This window comes from Colobus angolensis, unplaced genomic scaffold (genome assembly GCF_000951035.1).
Source record: "Colobus angolensis palliatus isolate OR3802 unplaced genomic scaffold, Cang.pa_1.0 Scaffold3, whole genome shotgun sequence".
Classification (NCBI taxonomy): Eukaryota; Metazoa; Chordata; class Mammalia; order Primates; family Cercopithecidae; genus Colobus; species Colobus angolensis.
In genome coordinates, this window is record NW_012116265.1 from 16,117,986 (window position 1) to 16,141,921 (window position 23,936).

Sequence of the window (23,936 nt, forward strand, 5' to 3'; positions counted from 1 at the left end):
TCTGTAATAAATCATCCTATGAACAATGGTGAGATAACCTTTTTTTTTTGTCTAATAAATTAGCAAAAATAAAATATTTGGTGGTCATACCTTATGTTGTCAAGGGTTGGAAGAAATTGATATGCTCAGACATTGTACTGGCAGTATTGAAAATCGATTAAGGCCAAGTTTTCATTGTGTCACTATGTGATACGTGCTTCAGTTTCCTCATGTGAGAAATGAAGGTATTGGACTGGATAAGCCATTCAAGGTAATTGAATCATGGGCAGTCAGGGTCATGTGGACAGTACATGGCTGCTCTCCCAACTTTGCCAGTCTCTCAGAATGGGAGAGAGTCTGTTATTCAAAAGAGATCCCGTGGAGATTTTGATTAGGTTTCATAACATCCTCTGACATTGAGAACCACTGAAGTAAAGGACCTCTAAGATCCTTTTGATTTTAATTTTCTAGAATTCTGTGGTCAGGGAAGAAAAAACTTTATTTTTTATTTATTTATTATTTTTTTTTTTTGAGATGGAGTCTCGCTCTGTGGCCCAGGCTGGAGTGCAGTGGCCAGATCTCAGCTCACTACAAGCTCCGCCTCCCGGGTTCACGCCATTCTCCTGCCTCAGCCTCCCGAGTACAGGCACCCACCACCCGCCCGGCTAGTTTTTTGTATTTTTTAGTAGAGATGGGGTTTCACAGTGTTAGCCAGGATGGTCTCGATCTCCTGACCTCGTGATCCACCCGTCTCGACCTCCCAAAGTGCTGGGATTACAGGCTTGAGCCACCGCGCCCGGCCGAAAAAACTTTAAATAGGAAATGAAGAAGAAATACTGGAACTTAAGCAAAAGCAAAAATTATTTTAAAAAATATTTGAACTTAAGAACTGTTCAGAAAATTAGAGTACCTCAATTCTATGGTGTTTTCAAAGTGAATAGCGTAGCTAGAGATTGTTGTACAAGTGTACAAGAGTTATGTGCAGGTTGGGCACGGTGGCTCACGCCTGTAATCCCAGCACTTCGGGAGGCCAGGTCGGGCAGATCACCTGAGGTCAGGAGTTCAAGACCAGCCTGACCAACATGGTGAAACCCCGTCTCTATTAAAACTACAAAATTAGCTGGGCATGGTGGCGCATGCCTATAATCCCAGCTACTCAGTAGGCTGAGGCCGGAGAATCGCTTGAACCCGGGAGGCGGAGGTTGCGGTGAGCCGAGATCACACCATTGCACTCCAGCCTGGGCAACAAGAGTGAAACTCCGTCTCAAAAAAAAAAAGTTACGTGTAAACATCTTCATTGTGACATTGTTTATAACAGAAAAAAAAAATGTGAAACAGCCTAAGAGTTCATCAGCAGGAGACCAGATAAATCTAACGTGACATAAATCTAACATGACATATCCCAGACGTAGAATGCAGCCACTGTGCAAGGATTAAAAAAACTTTAAATGCAACCCTCTAGTATATATCCCAGACTTCAAAGCCAGAATAAATTCAGTCATTTCTCACCATCTTCATCACAAGTGCCTTGGTCTAAGCTGCCATCATCTCTTGCCTAGAGCGCTGCAGTAGCCTAACCAGCCTCCCTTCTTAGCACAAACTCAAGTGTGATTCCAAGGGCCCACCTTAATTAACAGTGACACTTTTATCACTCAGGAAATTTCAAGGGTTTAGAATCTCCCTAGCAGGAGCCAGGGACAAAGACCAGTCACATTCTTTGTTACATAACATCATCACATTTAGAAAAAATCCAGAATTCTTAACCATGGCTGTTAGGCTAAGAAGACCTGGCCCCCAGCTACCTCTCTACTCTCATTTCCTACCATTCCTACCTCATTTCCTTTTCATTTGTTCTTTTCCACCACGTTGACCTCCAGTGCTACCCTTAAACACATTAGGCATGCTCAGATTTTTTTTTTGTACAGGCTCTTCTACCTAGGAAGCTTTTCCTTTAAGATCAACGGTGTCTTGCTTCCTTTAAGTCTTTGTTCTACTATCATCTTAGAAGAAAGTCTTCCCTTATCATTCAGTCAACAAGAATCTCCTACTTCCCATCATTCTTTATCCTCTTGCTTTGGTTTGTTTTTTTGTTTATTGCTACTTTTTTTAGAGATGGCGTCTTGCTATGTTGCCCAGGCTGCCTTGAACTTCTGGGCTCAAGCAGTTCTCCCACCTCAGCCTCCTGAATAGCCAGAACTACAATTTCCTGTCTTATTTTTTGTTTTCTAAATTATTTTGCTTGATTTTTTTTTTAATTCAGTGCAACATAGTTGCCAAATAACCACTTAGCTTTATTTGTTCTGTAAATTAGCTTATGAAATACTCCATCCATTTTTATGTGTGTGACAGGTTTTTTCCCACTGATAACCTCATTGTGGAAGCAGAATTAATCCTCTCCTCTTTCTACTTCTTTAAGACTGTTGATAATGCTAGTATAGCATTTATTCTAGTGAATTGAGTCATCTATCCCTATCTCCTTCCATTGCCTTCCTCTCCCATCTTGAAAATTTTGTAGCCTTGATTCTTACCACAGTTCTTTGTATATATTAGAAGGTGCTCAGTAAATATTATTTCAATTAAATTCATATTCCCTCTTTATTAGTCTAATAAGAACAATGCTAAATTTGAGAAGGATCATTTTATATAGTTTTCTTATTTTCACTATTTATTAAATAATGTACATTTGTGTCTTAGAAAATATGTGATGCTAGGATAGCTATGAAGAAGAATAAAAGCCAGTGAGGGAGGGACTGTTAAAGGAGGAACCCAGGTACTTAAATAAGGAATTTACAATACCAAAGCATGTGTGCTTGAATAGAAGTTGCAGGGTGCTTTGGGGGAACAACATAGGAATTGGCTAGGAGAAAGGCTTCCCAGGAAAAGTGAGTGTAACCTGTGTATGAAAAAACAAATTGGAAAAATCTGCTGGGCTGAGAGTGGAGCAGAGCATTTTAGTAGAAAAAACTGTGTAGTCAGAGGCACGGCCATGAAAAATGGGGAGAATAGCATACCTTGTGGGAAATGCTTGGAGATGAGACTAGAAAGGTTAGTTAGAGCCAGAATATAAATGGCTCTGCATGCCATATAAGAGTGTGGACTTTGTCCTATTAACAGTGGGTATTTATCAGGATTAATAACAGATTATTCACTTCAGAAAAATAACTCTGTGGTAGTGGAGGAAATGGACTGAAAATACAGTGGTTGCAAAAAGCACAATTAAGAATTTAGGCCAGGCACGGTGGTTCACACCCATAATTCCAGCACTTTGGGAGGTCGAGGCGGGGGGGATCACCTGAGGTCGGGAGTTCAAGACCAGCCTGGCCAACATGGTGAAACCCCCATCTCTACTAAAAATACAAAAAATAGCCAGGCATGGTGGCAGGTACCTGTAATCCCAGCTACTAGGGAAGCTGAGGTGAGAGAATCGCTTGAACCCGACAGGTGGAGGTTGCAGTGAGCCAAGATCGCACCGCTGCACTCCAGCCTGGGCGACAGAATGAGACTCCGTCTCCAAAAAAAAAAAGAATTAGGCTGGGTGCTGTGGCTCACACCTGTAATCCCAGCACTCTGGGAGGCTGAGGTGGATGGATCACGAGGTCAAGAGATCAAGACCATCCTGGCCAACATGGTGAAACTCTGTCTCTACTAAAACTACAAAAAATTATCCAGACATGGCGGCATGCACCTGTAGTCCTAGCTACTCAGGAGGCTGAGGCAGGAGAATCCCTTGAACCTGGGGGCAGAGGTTGCAATGAACTGAGATCACGCCACTGCACTCCATTCTGGCGACAGGGCAAGACTCTGTCTCAAAAAGGAAAAAAAAAGAATTGAGTTTAATCCATGCAAAAGATGGTAAAGGCCTCAAAAAGATGTTGTCTACAGAGCTTAGTTACCAAGCAATTATAAAAAGTGAGAGAAAAGAAAAAGTTAAAAATCATCTACAGATTTCTACATGGCAGTGAGGGTAATACTAAGGCTTGTAATGGAAATAAGTATTGAAAGAAGAGAAGAATGAGCAGAGACTATCCTTAGTGTAGTTGGGGCCATACTGTTTTTGAAATGCCTATAGGGTATCCAGGTGGAGATGTCCAGCATGATTTTGGAAATACAGAACTGAGCTTTGGAGTAATGTAAGGGTGAGAGGGATGCGGAGAGAAAAAGATGAGATGAGGGAGTTACACATGAAAGCCATAGTGAAGTGCTGAAAATAGATGTGATGTTCTTTCTTCCTTTCTTTTCACTTTTCTTTCTCATCTATAGGAAAGAAGGCTGTTGGCCCCAGGAAGCATCAGCACAGGGTGAAGAAAATAGAGCAGGAAAAGACACCAAGCAGCCAAAAGGATATGAGGAAAAACAGAAGAAATGCTGTTAGAGGCTAAGACAGGAAAATGTTTCAAGAAGAGAAGGGCCAGCCATGTCAAATAGGTCTAGGATTTGACAGTTAATTGGTGTAATGAAAACTGAAAAACTAGATTCAGTAGTGATATAAACAAGAGTCAGATTACGGTGAGGGGAGAGAATGAGGAAGGCAAATGTAGAATTATTTAAAAGTTTAATTATAAAGGGAAGGAAAGATGGGTAAGGGGTAGAAGGAGGTGAGGTATAAGCAAGGTAGCTTGCATAAATGACAGAGAAAATGTTTTTGTTGTTTGTTCTTAAGTATGTAGGAGTATTAAACATGTTTGAAGGCCAAGAGGGAAAAAACAAGTTCAGAAGAGGACTTGAAAGTATGAGAAGAAACATACTATTAATGGAGAAAGGCCTCAGAGGCTGTTGGTCAGGGAAATAGGATATAGTATAGGTAGCGAATTAGCTTTGGAAGAAAGAAGTAGGACCACTTCTGTAACCAGGAGGAAGGATCAGGTGAAAATTTAGAGAAGTTTAGTGGTGTGGGAGAGGAAAGTTGAAATTGTTCACTGGATCATTTGAGCAGGCTTCTGTTTTCTCACTGACGTAGAAGGAAATAAGAACACAACTAAGGACTTGAGATGAATGGTGAAGGTTTAGAACAGAAGATGGTTAGATAAGACAGTTTAGATGGTTAGAGAAGACTGAATATTTGCAAGATAGCAAAAGGATGTTAGCAGTTATGGTGGCATTGGATGTCCATTTGCAATGAGTGACTGGGAGTGTCAGGTTGAGAAGGGAGAGAAAACTGAAAGCACTCAAACACTGAAAGAGTGGGGTGGCAGGGCACAGTGGCTCACGCCTGTAATCCCAGCACTTTGGGAGGCCAAGGCAGATGGATCACAAGGTCAAGAAATTGAGACCATCCTGGCCAACAGGGTGAAACCCCATCTCTACTAAAAATACAAAAATTAGCTGGGCGTGGAGACACGCACTTGTAGTCCCAGCTACTAGAGAGGCCCAGGCAGGAGAATCACTTGAACCCAGAAGGTGGAGGTTGCAGTGAGCCGAGATCACAAACACTGCACTCCAACCTGGCGACAAAACGAGACTCCGTCTCAAAAAAGAAAAAACAATTGCTAAGAAAAATGCCAACACTTACATAAGGCGCTTACCCGTGACAGAAACCAAGCAAACTGCTGTATGAGCACATTCACCAGGGGAGAAGGTGGCCAGCCCACCCATCCATCATCCTTCTGCTAGTGCCTGGAGAAGGCAGCAGGGAGCATAGCATGTTTCTTTTTTAGTGAGACCGAATAATTAGGGTCATGGTTGCTTGAAAACATTCTTTTGGATAATTGGATAAAGATGTATTAGGTGCCAACATATTTCCTGCATTCTTCAGGGTGAGAGTTGTATTGGTACTGATCCTTCTTGACCTCCTTTTGGACAAGTCAGGTTTAAAAAGAGAAAAATCCACCCCCTTCAGTGATTCTCTCAGTATTTTATGCTTAAAAATGATCCAGAAGCATGTTAAATGGTTTTGGCCTTACTGTTCACAGTGTTCAAGAACAAATCTTGGAATTTTCATTACCCAAGAGGCCCATGGTTAACCAGAGAGGTCCCTAAATAGTACTAAAACAAGAAATGCTTAGTGCTGGCCAGTCCTGCTCTCACGTATTGAAGGCAGATATTAACAGTTGTTGCTGCTTTCCTTTCAGAAAATACAAAGGCAAGAATTGAAATCAAGTTTTCAGAAGAGGATGTGAAATGAGGGTCTAATGCACTTACATGGGTCTAATACATTACAAAAATATATATGTCATTCTCCCAAAAATGGCATAGACACTCAAAGGTGACAATTTTTCTTGCAGTAAGCAAGTTTTTAAGCTATTCTTTTTTTTCGTTATGAGGACTGAACTTAATGCTTTTCAAGGTAACACTCAACTCTGGCTTATTTTACGTCCTTGGACCAGTCCTCCTCCATAATATAACTCAAAAACCTTAGTCTTTTTTTTCTTAGACAGGGTCTCACTCTATCGCCCAGGCTGGAGTGCAGTGGCACAGTCTTGGCCTACTGCAACCTTCTCCTCCCAGGCTGCTGCCTCAGCCTCCCAAGTAGCTGGGACTACAGGCGTGCACCACCATGCCTGGCTAATTTTTTGTGTTTTTAGTAGAGATGAGGTTTCACCATGTTGCCCAGGCTGGTCTCCAACTCCTGAGCTCAGGCAGTTCTCCCACCTCAGCCTCCCAAAGTGCTAGGGTTACAAGCGTGAGCCACCATGCCCAGCTCAAAGCCTTTCTTGTAATCACACAGTTAGAGTCCTTTGTTTTTTTTAAGACGGAGTCTCACTCTGTCACCCAGGCCAGAGTACAGTGGCATGATCTTGGCCCACTGCAACCTCCTGGGTTCAAGCAGTTCTCGTACCTCAGCTTCCTGAGTAGCTGGGATTACAGGCACCCCCCAACATGCCTGGCTAGTTTTTGGTTTTTTAGTAGATGCAGGGTGTCACCATGTTGGCCAGGCTGGTATTGAACTCCTAACCTTAAGTGATCCGCCCACCTCAGCCTCCCAAAGTGCTGGGATTACAGGCGTGAGCCACCGCGCCCAGTGAGAGATGTGATTTTGGCTTCTTAGAAAAGGAACTAAATTAGAAAAGGTGTATTACAGGATGATTCTGTTCATGCTGTCACTATAATTTTGATAATTTTTATTGTTAATAGCATAAACCTGTGTTAATTATAATACTATATCCTCTGTTCTTGAATATTAGACTAAATCTTTTGGTGGAAAAGCAGTTTGTTGCGGCCATATCAGGTGTCTAAAATACTGTCACCTTTTGAATTATTTCCAAAGCTGCGTTATTGTTACGTTTATTGTTTCAGATCAGTCTGACATTGATATGATAATATGGATTCTTCATAAAATGAGGCTGGGCACGGTGGCTCATGTCTATAATCCCGATACTTTGGGAGGCCAACGCCGAAGGACTGATTGAAACTGGAAGTTCAAGACCAGCCTGGGCAATGTAGAGAGACCCCATCTCTACAAAAAAATTAAAAATTAGCTGGGCATGGTAGCACACACCTGTAATTCTAGCTACTCAGTAGGCTGAGGTGGGGAGGATTGCGTCAGCCTGCAGCAAACTATGACTGTTAGGAGGCTGAGGTGGGTGGATCACCTGAGGTCAAGAGTTCAAAACCAGCCTGACCAACATGGTGAAACCCCATCTCTATTAAAAATACAGGTGGTGCATGCCTGTATTCCCAGCTCCTTGGGAGGCTGAGGCAGGAGAATCACATGAACCTGGGAGGCGGAGGTTGCAGTGAGCTGAGATCGCGCCATTGCACTCCAGCTTGGGCAACAAAAGCAAAACTCCATCTCAAAAAAAAAAAAAAGAAAAAGAATAAAACAATCTGTTATTGAGCTAGAAAGAAATGGAAGGTATTGTGTTTTGTTTTTTAGTTTGGGCTAGAATAGTGTTTTTCAAAGTGTAGTTCCTGGACCAACAGCGTAAGTATCATTTGGGAACTTATTAGTAATGCAGTTCTTAGGCCCCACTCCAGACCTGCTGAATAAGAATTTGTAGGCCTGGACCCAGCCATGTGAGTTTCAACAAGCCTTCTAGATGATTCTGATGTACATTAAAGTTTGAAAAACACTGGGCAAAAATTAAGTGGAATACAGACAGGTTCTGTTAAAGGCTTTCTGTAGAGCTCTTAAGACTCTTTGCGCCTTTCAGCTGGACCTGCCATCTTCCAGTCATTTGCCAAAATGACAAACACAAAGGGAAAGAGGAAAGGTACCTGATTGATGTTTTTTAGGCCTTTTAAAAAACAGAGTTGTTCCAGGCCGGGCGCGGTGGCTCAAGCCTGTAATCCCAGCACTTTGGGAGGCCGAGACGGGCGGATCACGAGGTCAGGAGATCGAGACAATCCTGGCTAACACGGTGAAACCCCGTCTCTACTAAAAATACAAAAAACTAGCCGGGCGAGGTGGCGGGCGCCTGTAGTCCCAGCTACTCTGGAGGCTGAGGCAGGAGAATGGCGTAAACCCGGGAGGCGGAGCTTGCAGTAAGCTGAGATCCTGCCACTGCACTCCAGTCCGGGCGACAGAGCGAGACTCTGCCTCAACAACAAAAACAAAAAACAGAGTTGTTCCTTTGGCCATGTATATGCATATATATAAGAAAGATGATATTGTCAGCTAGATGCAGTGGCTCATGCCTGTAATCCCAGCACTTTGGGAGGCTGAGGTGGTTGGATCACCTGAGGTCAGGAGTTCAAGACCAGCCTGGGCAACATGGTGAAACCCTGTCTCTACTAAAAATACAAAAATTAACTGGGTGTGATGGTGCATACCTGTAATCCCAGCTACTCGGGAGGCTGAGGCAGGAAAATCGCTGGAACGTGGGAGGTGGAGGCTGCGGTGAGCTGAGATTACACCACTGCACTCCAGCCTAGGCAACAGAGCAGACTCCATCTCAAAAAAAAAAAAGGAGGATGATATTATTGACATTAAGGGAATGGGAATGGGTACTGTTCAAAAATGGCCTGCAAGTGTTGCCATGGCAAAACTGGAAGAGTCTACAGTGTTCCCCAGCATGCTGTTTGCATTGTTGTGAACAAATAAGTTGAGGGCAAGATTCTTGCCAAGAGAATTAATGTGTGTATTGAGCACATTAAGCACTCTAAGAGCTGAGATAGCTTCCTGAAGCACGTGAAGGAAAATGATCAGAAAAAGAAGCCAAAGAGAAAGGTACCTGGGTTCAACTGAAGCGCCAGCCTGCTCCACCCAGAGAAGCACACTTTGTGAGAACCAATGGGAAGGAGCCTGAGCTGCTGGAACCTATTTTCTATGGATTCATAGCATAATAGGTGCTAAAATAAAATACCCCTGGACTGTTGTTGTTTTTTTTAAAAAAAAAAAAAAAGACTGCAGCTTGGTGTGGTGGCTCACTTGGCACCCTGGGAGGTCAGGGCAGAAGTGATTGCTTGAGGTAAGGAGTTCATGATCATCCTGGATAACACAGTGAGACCACATCTCTATATTTTTCCTTTTTGTTTTAATTAAACAATAAAAATAGGCCAGGTGCCGTGGCTCATGCCTGTAATCCCAGCACTTTGGGAGGCTGAGGTGGGTGGATCACCTGAGGTCAGGAGTTCGAGACGAGTCTGGCCAACAAGGTGAAACCCTGTCTCTACTAAAAATACAAAAATTAGCTAGGTGTGGTAGTGCATGCCTGTAATCACAGCTACTTAGGTGGCTTAGGCAGGAGAATCACTTCAATCTGGGAGGCGGAGGTTGCAGTGAGCCAAGATCATGCCACTGCCCTCCAGCCTGGGTAACAAAGCAAGAAGCCGTCTCCAAAAAAAATTTTTGAAAAGACTCTTTGCCGTTTAGATAACTTTGAGTTCTGGATTCCAGTCTCAGATGACCAACTTCTTTCATCTTTTTCTACCACTTCTACCATCTCTCTTTTTCCCCTTCCTCAAAAACACATAGATTCAATATTCATATGATCATCATCATCCTTTTCTTCAACATCATTTTCTTATATCCTAGAGATTACCTTAAAATAAGGAATTGGCTACAAAGTAATATATTGAAAAGAGAAATAGAATGCATCGCCTCTGTAGGGTGCTTATGTAACTCTGGAACTACATCTATATTTCCATTAACCACAAAGTCCACATGAGTCATACTTATTTTTCTGTCTCAGGCTACTGAAATAGAACATGTTCTCTAGAGGAGAACATCAGGGAGTTCTTTGATTTGTACCTTTAGCTGAATAAACATTGGTAGACCTCAAGTTGTGTTAATAACTACATGACATTTTTTCATTTTTCAGTTTTTATGCACAAATATTAAATAATGTGTGATTGTTGTCCATATTGTAATTGTTCAAATCAGCTAGTTGCTGTCAGTGGCCAAGCCTTATATTTTTCCCTAAATTATTAGTTGTCTGTCTCCTGTTGTGTCAGGGGGGTCCCCAAAACCACACCCAAATCTGATGATTTGTCAGGAGGACTCACAGGACTCAGCATATGGTCATACTCAGAGATGAGAGTGATCACAGTGAAAGCATGCAAAGCAAGATCAGCAAAGGGAAAGGGGCCTGGAGCAAAGTCCAGGGAAAGCCAGATGCGTGCATCCAAAAGTCCTCTCCCAAGGAAGTCACACAGGATATGACAATGGATTGTAACAAAATCTGTGAAATATCTACCAAAGAAGCTCAGTGCAAAGGTTTTTACTAGGAGCTTGTCGTGTAGGCAGCCTCTGCCTGACACATGCCAAAGTCACAAACTCCCAGAAGCAAAGCATGAGCCATATTGTTTGCACAGGTTAGATGCAGTAAGCCACTCTTGATGGTTCCAGAGAATTGTGTGAACCTTGCCAAGGACCAACTTTGTAAGCAGACCATCAGTCAAGTCTGCCATGTCTCTTTTCTGCACACCTGTCCTAAATAAATGAGTGTTTGTCCATTCCTTTTTATCTGCTGGTCTTGATGTATGTATGTGTCGTGATGTCCTTAGAATGTAAACTCTGTGAGGACAGATAGCATCTATTACTCTTTGTCAAACATCAAGATGAGTGCCACTTAACAGTGTGGGCCTCAATAAATCCTTTGCTTTTGCTTGTGCTGTGTGCCCATATTGCCTGCTGCATCACTCCCTACTTAAATGCTGCCCATTGTTCAGTGCCGTGCTCAACTCCCAACTCTGCCAAAAAGCCCCAACTGATTCGACAGCTGACTTTGAGCTCTCCTTTTTCTTAATTCTCGTGCCCCTTAAAGTCTGCTATTTACTTTAGTACTAGACTTTATACTGCGTTCAGTTTCCCTCTAATTTCTCCTTAGACTTTCTATTCTTATATTTGTCATTTCCTGTCACAATCAGATTCCTTTAAGGAATTTTTTCTTTTCTAAACAGCCATAGTTTTTGGACAAAAAAAAATTTTGATTGATCAATGATGTAAATAACATAGAGAAAAATTAAATCATTAGACCTACCATTCTCATATTTTTAGATATTTGGAGGTGAGCCAAACAAGCTTCCTCCTTAGAGAGTAGTGGGCCGGGCACAGTGGCTCACGCCTGTAATCCCAGCACTTTGGGAGGCCAAGGCTGGCGGATCACCTGAGGTGATTCGAGACCAGCCTCACATGGAGAAACCCCGTCTCTACTAAAAATACAAAATTAGCCAGGTGTGGTGGTGCATGCCTGTAATCCCAGCTACTCAGGAGGCTGAGGCAGGAGAATTGCCTGAACCTGGGAGGCAGAGGTTGTGGTGAGCTGAGATCGCACCATTGCACTCCATCCAACCTGGGCAGCAAGAGTGAAATTCCATCTCTAAAAAAAAAAAAACAAAGAAAAAAAAAAGAGTAGTTAATCACATAGATTCGATCAGACATGATGTAATTGCAGAAAGAGCACCTCTCATTTTTACAGAAATCTATTGTGGTTTGAACAAGGGTATGTCAGAAACCCAATCAGTTACAGTGTTGCCTTAATTGTTAGCTAAGCCTCGGTTATCTAAGCTATGTTATACAGAGTTAAAGAAGTCATGTTAAACCAGTTATTTTTTATTGTACTATATACACTATATTTTGCTAAACTTTTTTTTCCCAACCTGCAATTCTGGGAAGCCACCATCATTATAGAAACATAGAAATCATTGTGATTAACCATACCCTACTTTTAGCAAACCAAACTGAAAACGTTCTGTAAGTCATATTTTTGGTTGCCCATAGTGCTCTTGGTACCATTTCCCATGGACTGGTAAAGACATTTCTATTGTCATTGTTGTCATTCTTATTTTATCGTTACCGAGATGCTGGAGGCTTGTGATTTAAAGTTGACCCCATTCAGCAGCAGATTTAGAACGAAGGAGTATAAATTAGAAGTGCTAACATGTTTTTCCGTGTTAATGTATTTGTGGTCTACTCATTTATCTCTTCTAAATTCTCCTACTGAGTCTTGGCTAACAGCTTATACCATGTAATACTAAATTTAACTCCAGAGTCCATACAAATGGCTATTGCTGCAATTTTACATGAATAAATACTCTTTTGTCACCAATCTTTGCAGGTATAAAGAAGTGACCAAACGGAGACCCCGAAGTTTACTGGAGAAACTGCGTTGGGTGACCCTAGGCTACCATTATAACTGGGACAGTAAGGTATTCAGGTTTTCTTAATTCTTTTGTTTTCTGTTTATAGGCTTCTTTAGCCCACATAGTTATATTTCTTCCTGGCCACGCTTAAGATATCAAGATTATACATTTGTGGGAGGATCCCTTTCTTTTATTTCCTTAAAAAAAAGTCTCAACTGGGCCAGGTGCCGTGGCTCACATCTGTAATGCCAGCACTTTGGGAAGCTGAGGTGGGCGGATCACTTAAGGTCAGGAGTTTGCTGCCTGCCTGGGCAACATGGCACAACCCTGTCTCTGCAAAAAATACAAAAGTTTGCCGGGCCTGGTGGCACACACCTACAGTCCCAGCTACTTAAGAGGCTGAGGTGGGGGGATTACTTGGACCCAGGAGATGGAGGTTGCAATGAGCCAAGATCGCACCACTGCACTCCAGCCTGGGCAACAGAGCAAGACTCTGTCTCAAAAAAGAAAAAGAAAATCTCTCTTTAAGTATCTCAAGAGGAATGAATTTTATTATATCAGAAGTCACCAGTGCTTTCTCACAGTAGGTTCCAGGAATATACAACTGTTTTCAAGAGCAGTTCTCACCATCTTTGTTTCCATTATTAGTGAGAGTTTGTTGAGCATATATTTTTCCTTTTCTTTTTTTTTTTTTTAATTTTTATTGTGCAACAAAAGCCACATTCAAGAGCATTTATTTTTCTACATAATATCTGCATGGAGTAAAAGAAGCTCCATGTATTTCAGTTGTTCTAATTTATCACCTCACAAAAGAACTTTCAACATATAGATACCGATCGCACGAAGTGGCTCACGCCTGTAATCCCAGCACTTTGGGAGGCTGAGGTGGGAAGATCGCTGGAGCTCAGGAGTTCCAGACCAGCCTGGGGCAACATAGCGAAACCTCATCTCTACAAAAAATAGAAAAATTAGCCAAGTGTGGTGACACATGCCTGTGGTTCCAGCTACTCAGGAGACTGGGGAGGGAGGGGAGCCTGGGAAGCAGAGGTTGCAGTGAGCCAGGATCACACCACTGCAGTCCAACTAGGTGACAGAGCAAGACCCTGTCTCAAAAAAAAAGGAAAGAAATGGATACCTTTGCCTGCCCTATAATGTCTGGGAAGAAGGGAGGTGGGTAAGAATTTCCTAGAGTTGACAGTTTCATGTTTTCTTGAGCTGCGATTTCTTCTTTCCTATCATCTATGCTTTAGAAAATGCCTTGTCACTAGCAGTGCAGTGCCTCTTGTCTCAATTAGACATTTGCCACCAAGTGAATATACTGATTGAATGAATAAAACATACTGATATAGACCATTTTCTTTGCCTACTAACCAGTTACTTTCTTTGTCTGTCTTTTTTTTTTTGTAATGGTCTTATACTGTCACCTAGGCTGGAGTGCAGTGGCACAGTCACTGTAGCCTCAACCTCCCCAGACTTAGGTGATCCTCACACCTCATCCTCACAGTAACCAGTTACTTTCTAAAAGCTTCACAGTTTCAGCCAACCCAACTTATTAACAGATACATTAACTGCTCCAAATAATGACAGATTTGTTCTAAAAATATTTGTGGGCCGGGCGCGGTGGCTCAAGCCTGTAATCACAGCACTTTTGGAGGCCGAGACGGGCGAATCACGAGGTCAGGAGATCGAGACCATCCTGGCTAACATGGTGAAACCCCGTCTCTACTAAGAAATACAAAAAACTAGCCGGGCGAGGTGGCGGGCGCCTATAGTCCCAGCTACTCCAGAGGCTGAGGCAGGAGAATGGCATAAACCCGGGAGGCGGAGCTTGCAGTGAGCTGAGATCCGGCCACTGCACTCCAGCCCGGGCGACAGAGCAAGACTCCGTCCGTCTCAAAAAAAAAAAAAAAAAAAAAATTGTGATATAATTCTTATTTTCAGCGATACAGACTCAGTAGGAAGCTAGATATTTGTGTTTGGGGGAAATGCCGTGTGATCTTCTTTGGATTAGACAGCCTGAGTTTGACTCCTTCCTCCAGTAATGATAGTACCTACCTCATAAGGCAGTTGTGAAAATTAAGTGATCAAAGCCTGTAAAGTGATCTCAATGGTGTCTGGCTATTCTAAGCCATTAAATGCATTATCACAATAAATGTTAGCTTTTTTTTTTTTTGGTGATAATATTTTTGTTGACATTGTTTTTCCCAAAGACCTCAAAGTTAACCTCACTGACTAAGAAAAATAGGGAGTAAAAATTACCAAAAACTGAATGAGCAGTCAGAGAAAAGTGAAAGAGAATTTTCAAAGAAAAAGTAGTGAGTAATGCAGAGACAGTTTTGACAGGGTTGAAAGCCCGAAAGGGTGATTATTTCATTATAGCAGAGGCTATTTACAGTTAGAATGACAGCCTTGACTGGTTGATTATCTGAAGGACTAAAGCTTAAAATGATAGAGGAAAACTTAAAGTTCTCTAACCACAGTTGGAATTTTGAGAAATTAAATAGGAACTCTTCTAATTTGCAGTTCAGTGAAAGGAGAAAAAATAAAAAACAGAAAAGTTCCACCTGAAGAGACAAGGCCATTCATCAAAAGTCTTCCTTAACACCTGAAGTTAAAGGTCACTTCTGGCCAAAGTAAATACTTTCTGTCTAGACCTGTGACTCTGCTGCTTCAGCTACAATACATCCAGACTCTAGGAGAGACATGAGGCAAAAGTGTATTTTCTGATCAGATTTGAGGTTAATTTAGCAAAGAAAGAAGTGAGAGCAGAGGAGCATCAAGACAAAAGAAGAGTCTGTCAGGTACATGTAGCCCAAATAGCCCTCAGATTCATCCATATAGGAAACTGTAAATGTAAGTCTTAATCATAACTGCAGCTATGTCACTCGTGCAGAAAGATGTTACAGAAAGTATTATGGCCAGGCCAGGCATGATGGCTCACACCTGTACTCCAGCACTTTGGGAGGTCGAGGCAGGCGGATCACTTGAGGCCAGAAGTTCAAGACCACCCTGGCCAACATCGTGAAACCCTGTCTCTACTAAAAATACAAAAATAAGCCAGGCATGGTGGCGGGCGCCTGTAATCCCAGCTGCTCAGGAGGCTGAGGCAGGAGAATCACTGGAACCTGGGAGGCGGAGGTTGCAGTGAGCCAAGGTCGTACCACTGCACTCCAGCCTAGGCGACAGAACAAGACTCAGTCTCAAAAAAAAAAAAAAGTATTATGGCCTTTGATATATTTTTTTTAAGTGGAAAAATATATTTGTGATCCTTAGGTGTAAAAACAGAGACAGTTAGGGAAGTAAGTTCAGGAAATTACTCCCAATTTAAAGGCCTGCCTTGACCGATGTTTTAAGAATGTCATCCCATCAGATTGACCAGTCAGATTGCCACTAGGCCATGTTGCAAGCTGAGAGATCCAAAACCGAACTGGCTATAGTATTTGAGTTGCCTTTTTATAAATTAACTTTTTAGTTTAGGATAGTTTTAGATTTTACCTTTGTCTCAAATAGTTAACCAATAGTAATACATTACTGTAATAGCAGCATTTGTACTTCATTTAGATTTCCTTAGTTTTTAGCTAATATCTTTGTTCTTATATCTAATTTTCCAATATCCAGCATCTTACCCAGGATACTACATTATATTTAGTCATTGTGTTTCCTTGGGCACCTCTTGGCAGTGACATTTTGAGTTGCCTTTTTACCCTAACAGAACTATCTCATTTACAGATAGAGTATACTATACTAACTAGAGGGTGGTGGAGTAATTGCTTCATGTGTAGACTCAATACCGTATATAGCACAGTGCCTGTTATATAACAGGTGCTTGGGTTTTTGAATGATTCATTATTAGATCATTGGATACCTCAACAATGGATGGATAGACCGGGCATGGTGGCTCATGTCTGTAATCACAATGCTTTGGGAGACTGAGGCAGGAGGATCGTTTGAGACCAGTCTAGGCAACACAGGGAGACCCTGCCTCTGCCAAAAAAAAAAAAATTAGCCAGGCATGGTGGCACACACCTGTGGTCCTACCTACTTGGGAGACTGAGGTAGGAGGATCACTGAGCCCAGGAGGTCTAGGCTACAGTGAGCCATGATCACACCACTGGACTTTAGCCTGGGCAACAGAATGAGACCCTGTCTTTAAAAAAAAAAAAAAAAAAAAAACAGAAAAAAAAAAGGATGGATGGATAATGCTGTGTTAATATGTTAATGTGACTTTATAAGTAAGATTAAAGTGGTAATTAATCTTATGCCACAGTTGCCTATATTCCTGAGATCATTGTTTATTTTTCTTATTCTCTCTACATTTACCAAAGAAATACTCAGCAGATCATTACACACCTTTCCCTTCTGACCTGGCTTTCCTCTCAGAGCAAGTAGCTGCTGCCTGTGGATTTCAGGGTTTCCGAGCCGAAGCAGGGATCCTGAATTACTACCGCCTGGACTCCACACTGGGAATCCACGTAGACAGATCTGAGCTAGATCACTCCAAACCCTTGCTGTCATTCAGGTGAGTTAGTTCCAGGGATTTGGGATTATTTTTTATCATTTAATTCTTTTTTCTAAGGCATTTTACTCCAAAATAAATACAGGTATTTAACTTTTGAAAAAATGGCTGGACTATAATCTTCCACTTCTGGGAATTTTAACAAATTATAGTTACTATCTCTGTTTAAAACACATGGAACCTACCTTTTGTTTTATTTTTATTTTATTTTTTTTTTTTTTGAGACAGAGTCTCGTTCTGTCACCCAGGCTGGAGTACAATGGCATGGTCTCGGCTCACTGCAACCTCCGCCTCCCGGGTTCAAGCGATTCTCCTGCCTTAGCGTCCTGAATAGCTGGGACTACAGGTGCACACCACCACGTCCAGCTAATTTTTTTTTTTTTTTTGTATTTTAGTAGAGATGGAGTTTCGCTGTGTTGCCCAGGCTGGTCATGAACTCCTGAACTCAGGCAATCCGCCCACTTTGGCCTCCCAAAGTGCTGAGATTACAGGTGTGAGCCACCGCACCTGGGCATAGCCTACCTTTTGTAATAAAAGGTATTGTCAGTGCTTTGTGGAATAGACAAGCGGAAGGCCATAAAAGCAAAGTGAGTGACCTTTGGAATAGAAGAGCAAAATACAGAGCAAAGCACAAAAGCCTGAGTGGTTTATTCTCCTTGTCTCCCTAAAAGTAAGTTTAAATTTGTGCCAAGTTTTGCACCTGTATCTCAGCAAAGTGCCTTTTATTAATTGCCTTATCTTTAAAATGAAGAATGGTAAACGTAGTAAAGAACTCAAATGATTTTATTGAAAGACTCAAAGACACATCAGTAGGCTGGGCATGGTGGCTCACGCCTGTAATCCCAGTACTTTGGGAGGCGGAGGCCAGTGGATCACTTGAGGTCAGGAGTTTGAGACCAGCCTGGCCAACATGGTAAAACCCCGTCTCTACTGAAATATAGAAATTACAGGCGTGGTAGCTCACGCCTGTAATCCCAGCTACTCCAGAGGCTGAGGCACAAGAATCACTTGAACCCAGGAGGCTGAGGTTGCAGTGAGCTGAGATCACGCCACTGCACTCCAGCCTGGGTGACGAAATAAGACTCTATCTTTTAAAAAAAGCATCAGTAAAACTTAAATGGATAATGTTAAAGCTAAGTTCTTCATTTGCTTATTTAAGTGCATCAGATTTTATTTTGCAGCAGTTCTGTGGGCTGTCATAAGTACAGGTAGAAGGTCATGAGTTGGTCACTCATAGACACAAGCCAGAAGAGAAGGATCTTAGCACAGTTTTAAAAGGAGGATTTGGGAGCAATAAATATCAAGTTGAAATTAGAAAATAACACAGTTGGCAGTAACTTTCCCAGTCATAGTTAATAAACAAAACTTACTCTTGCCTGTTGTTTTTACTTATTTTTTGTAGCTTTGGACAGTCTGCCATCTTTCTCCTGGGTGGTCTTCAAAGGGATGAGGCCCCCACGGCTATGTTTATGCACAGTGGTGACATCATGATAATGTCGGGTTTCAGCCGCCTGTTGAACCACGCAGTCCCTCGTGTCCTTCCAAATCCAGACGGGGAAGGCCTGCCTCACTGCCTAGAGGCACCTCTCCCTGCTGTCCTCCCCAGAGATTCAATGATAGAGCCCTGTTCTATGGAGGACTGGCAGGTGTGTGCCAGCTACTTGAAGACTGCTCGTGTTAACATGACTGTCCGACAGGTCCTGGCCACAGACCAGAATTTCCCTCTAGAACCCATCGAGGATAAAAAAAGAGACATCAGTACAGAAGGTTTCTGCCATCTGGATGACCAGAATAGCCAAGTAAAACGGGCCAGGATAAACCCTGACAGCTGAGACTTGGAGATCCCATCCTTTTACTCAGGCACCTGCTTACCATAAATGACCATGTTATTTTGTATTGCCATGGACTTCAGCACCCAGACAAGCCAAAAACAGAGACAGGGAAGAACTCATTGATGATCACACTGTTGCCTTGGAACCCATGCAGAAGTAAACTCATTAGCCACTTTGCTCAGAGAAGTGTTTGACATGGTCTGATCCTAGTTACATGTTGGCTGTGATGTTGAGAAGTCAGTCCAAGGAGGTATGTTCTTCCACGACAGCCTTCTCAGCCTCTGCCATTTCCTTTGAGGAAGGTAGAAGCGAATTTCCATGTCTGCAGTCTTTAAATACCTCAGATTTTATTAATGGGAAATACAGTACCCCTCCCTCCACTGCATCTGGTAATTTATGGTAAAATTGTGGTTCCGTGAACCAGCTATTAGTCTCATCTTCTTAACTCCCTCAGTCATCATCAAATTCTTTGATCTTCTCTGGCTCTCACAGAAGAATCCTTTACACATGAAAACAATGGAACTGGAAAATCTTGTCTCTTAGAAAAGAAATTAATCACAACTATCTCTCTTGCCTAAAAGATAAATGTATGTAAACCCAAGGAAAGGGGAATTTAGTTTCTCCACATGTCATTTCGGTCTCCAAACTCCCTGTTGGCTTTTTAATGCAATTTTAATTGTTGAAATAAAAAAGTCCCAAGGGTGTTTTGTTACTGTTTTCTCCATGAATAAACTCACTTGATTTTAAATTAAAGATCTATATCTGTCTTTGGGGTTTAGTGTATCTGGGATTAGGTTTTTTTTTTTCTGTTTTTCTTTGCTGTATTGTTCATGCTATTGAAGCCCTCTGACTGTTTCTGCCCCACACCACCCTGCTCTGCCCTGAGTATTCTTTGTGGCTGTCTCACAGAAGAGAGAACATTTCTTGATATTCCAGTCACTGCTGTTTTGTCTGAGGGTAGGCGGCTTGGAAAATGTAGGCAACGCCAAGTTTTAATCTTTGTATCCCCAACAATTTGACTCACTATATTGTGGTCCAGGTTACTTTACAGTTCTCTGGACCTCGGTTTCCTCATTCACAAAATGAAGATACTATTGACTACCGTCTTCCTAAAGGGATATTGGTATTTAAAAGAGAATTAAGTGCTCCTTTCTAGAAACATGATGTGCCAAAATTGTTTTATTATATGGGCTCTTTGAAACATCCTAACTTCCTTGTGTGGAGGACTGGCTGGAAGCCAGTTTGGTACCTACTGTTTGCAATGCGTATTATTAAATTTACATGTCTCTTCTGTCCTGCCCCCTTTTTAAATTACTGGCAGTGAATATTGAGTTCATATGGTAATAGGGTTTTTTAAATGAGTGAAAATTATGGATTGATCTCTTATGTGTAAGCTGGGTTCTTTTTTTTTTCAGACAGAGTTTCACTCTCATTGCCCAGGCTAGAGTGCAGCGCGATGGCACAATCTCAGCTCACTGCAACCTCTACCTTCGGGGTTCAAGCGATTCTCCTGCCTCAGCCTCCTGAGTAGCTGGGATTACAGGCATGCACCGCCATGCCTGGCTAATTTTGTATTTTTAGTAGATATGGGGGTTCTCCATGTTGGTCAGGCTGGTCTTGAACTCCTGACCTCAGGTGATCCGCCCACCTTGGCCTCCCAAAGTGCTGGGATTACAGGCGTGAGCCACCATGCCCAGCCTAGGTTCTAAATTTAATGTGTAATAGAAATCTTATATAATTAAAAAATACCACCGGGTAAGATTACCACTGTTAACCTTAAATTTTCTTACAATGTATGTTAAATGTGACCTACAGAAACCAACATACTGTCATTTAGTAAATCCAACAGTCTAGCATTAAGACAAATTATTCTTTCTTCAGTTGCTTGTCAGATAAAGGCATTGGTCTGTGTATAGGAACCATGTTGTGCAAAAAACACATACCCAAATTGTGGACTCACACTCGATGAAGGGAGACGTTTATGCTATGAGAAGCAGGTAGAAACAGGCCAGCCAAGAGAATAGCACATTCCTGTCTCCTGGGATGGCGAACAGATCATTCGCACAATTAAGTATTCACGCTCGCTCTCTCCCACCCCATCTCTCTCCTCCCTCGAGCCGTCCCCACTTCCTGTGGCGCTCTCTCTACTTTTATTTGCATATTTTTATGAAGCACATATGATTGAAGATGTATATAATGTAACTCAGTCTCTGGCAGTAAACAGAAAATTATATAATCCAGTAAAAAGGAAAAATTGGTTGTTTTTTTACAGGAGCGTGATTGCCTAGGGTTAACTGTTAGAGCGTGATAGTCATCAAACTGTGACCCCCCCCCTCCCATTTTTGTACTGCCCGGGGGCTAAGAATAGTTTGTACACTTCTGAACTGTTGTGGAGAAATCAAAAGGATATTTTGTGACACATGAAAATCATAAAATTTAAATTTCAGTGCCGATAAATAAATTTTATTAGAACACAGCTGCATTAATTGATTTCCATATCTGTGGCTGTTTTCATGCTGTAATAGCAGAGCTGAGTAGTTGCAACAGAGACATATAGCCCACAAAGCCTAAAGACATGATCTAGTCCTTTATGGAAAAAGGCTGTGGGCACCTAGAAAGGAACCTAGACCCTTAGAAAGGACTCTAGAAAAGAACCTGAAGCCAAGAACTGGGACCAAGGGAAAGATTTTCTTCCCCGCGTCCCAACCCCGTTGAGACGGGGTCTCACTCTGTCACCCAGGCTGGAGTGTGGTGGCGCAATCACAGCTCACTGTAGCCTTGACCTGGGCTCAAACGATCCTTCCACCTCAGCCTCATGAGTAGCAGCTGGGACTACAGGCGAGCACCACTATGCTGGCCTTGGCCTCCCAAAATGTTGGAATTACAGGCATAAGCATAAGCCACTCTGCACCCAGCCTTTTCCTTTTTTTTTTTTGAGACGATGTTGCTCTGTCACCCAGGCTGTAGAGCAGTGGCATGATCATGGCTCACTGCAACCTCTGCCTCCCAGGCTCAAGCAGTCTTCCTGCCTCAGCCTCCCAACTATCTGGGACTACAGGCGTGCACCACACACACAGCTAAGTTTTGTATTTTTTGTAGAGATGGGGTTTTGCCACATTGCCCAGGCTGGTCTCAAACTCCTGAACTTGAGCGATCCACCCACCTCAGCCTCCCAACGTGTTTGGATTACAGGCATGAGCTACTGTGCCAGGCCTTATTATTTTATACTAAAGGAAGAAAAAATGTTAGGTTTGATCTAGGATGTATATATATATAGCGTCAAGAGTAGGCCGGGCTTGCCCAGGCACGGTGGCTCACACCTGTAATCCCAGCACTTTGCGAGGCCAAGGCGGGCGGATCACGAGGTCAGGAGATCAAGACCATCCTGGCTAACACGGTGAAACCCCCGTCTCTACTAAAAAATAACAAAAAAATTAGCTGGGCGTGGTGGCGGGCGCCTGTAGTCCCAGCTACTTGGGAGTCTGAGGCAGGAGAATGGCGTGAACCCGGGAGGCGGAGCTTGCAGTAAGCCGAGATCGCACCACTGCACTCCAGCCTGGGTGACAGAGGAAGACTCTGTCTCAAAAAAAAAAAAGTAGGCCAGGTGCAGTGGCTCATGCTTGTAATCCCAGCACTTTAGGAGGCTAAGATGGGAGGATCACTTGAGCCCAGAAGGTCAAGGTTACAGTGAGGTACGATTGTGCTACTGCACTCCAGCCTGGGCAACAGCAAAAACCTGCCTCTAAAAACAGGCCTGGGCGCTGTGACTCATGCCTGTAATCTGAGCACTTTAGGAGGCCAAGGCGGGTGGATCACCTGAGGTCACGAGTTCAAGACTGATCTCACCAACATGGCAAAACCCAGTCTCTACTAAAAATACAAAATTGGCTGGGCGTGGTGGCTCACACCTGTAATCCCAGCACTTTGGGAGGCCGATGTTGGCGGATCACCTGAGGTCAGGAGTTTGAGACCAGCCTGGCCAACATGGTGAAACCCCATCTCTACCAAAAATACAAAAATTAGCCAGGCATGGTGGCCGGCACCTGCAATCCCAGTTACTCAGGAGGCTGGTGCAAGAGAATCGCTTGAAACTGGGAGGCAGAGGTTGCAGTGAACTGAGATTGTGCCATTGCACTTTAGCCTGGGTGACAACAGCAAGACTCCATCTCAAAAAAAAAAAAAAAAAATGTATAATTATAATTAGCTGGACGTGGTGGCGGGCACCTGTAGTCCCTGCTACTTGGGAGGCTGAGGCAGGAGAATCACTTGAACCTGAGAGGCGGAGGTTGCAGTGAGCCAAGTCGCGACATTGCACTCCAGCCTGTGCAACGAGCAAAACTCCATCTCAAAAAAAAAAAAGTAAAGTCACAGATTTTAGGCCCTGAGAAACTGGTTCTCTAATACTCTATTAGTAGGGATGTAAATTGCTATAGCCCCTAAGGCACAATTTGGCATCATGTAATGTGTGACTTTTTATCCTACTTTGACCAGGGTAGTCCTGGATCTCATTTTCCACTCAGAAGTGGTCTCTCGTTCAATGATAATTTATGTGGTCATCCTAATAGTGTTTTCAAATGTGTACCCTTTGTCACAGTAAATTTCACTCCTAGGAATTGAGTCTGTGGAAAGTAATTAGAGCTGTCCAGAAATATTTTTGTGTGAGAATATTTATAATAGAGAAAATTTGAAATATGCTTAATATCCAGCAACAGGGAGTTAGTTAAATTCATGTACTTTTTCAGCACGTGGCTACTAAGCACTGTTCTTTAGCTGCACAAGTACTTGCCTTTGTGGAGCTTGTATACTGGATATGCCATAACCCTATGTAGCCTTTAAAGGCCATGTTTTAGTTAGAATAGAGATAAGGGGAAATGTTTATACTGTATTTCGGTGAGAAATCCAATTATAAAACTGTCCTTAGTAACCTAATTTTGTATAGAATGTTGACATTTTTATTTTGTATTTTTTGCTCAGACCTCTCGGGTGAAATGTTTACATTTTTTTTTAAACTGGAATTGCCAAGCGTGGTGGCTCACGCCTGTAATCCCAGGACTTTGGGAGGCCGAGGCGGGCGGATCACAAGGTCAGGAGATCGAGACCATCCTGGCTAACACGGTGAAACCCTGTCTCTACTAAAAATACAAAAA

General features: G+C 42.6%; 1 protein-coding gene across 1 annotated transcript in view; it reads left to right on the forward strand.

The window, feature by feature from the left end:
• Positions 1-20,171, forward strand: part of ALKBH1 (alkB, alkylation repair homolog 1 (E. coli)) — a 36,352-nt gene extending 16,181 nt beyond the window's left edge. Inside the window, exons 4-6 of the mRNA XM_011949489.1 lie at positions 12,417-12,507; positions 16,767-16,960; positions 18,360-20,171. Coding sequence (XP_011804879.1) covers positions 12,417-12,507; positions 16,767-16,960; positions 18,360-18,789 — 715 coding nt within the window. The 3' untranslated portion in view covers positions 18,790-20,171. The remainder of the gene's footprint in view (positions 1-12,416; positions 12,508-16,766; positions 16,961-18,359) is intronic.
• Positions 20,172-23,936: the final 3,765 nt, after the last annotated feature.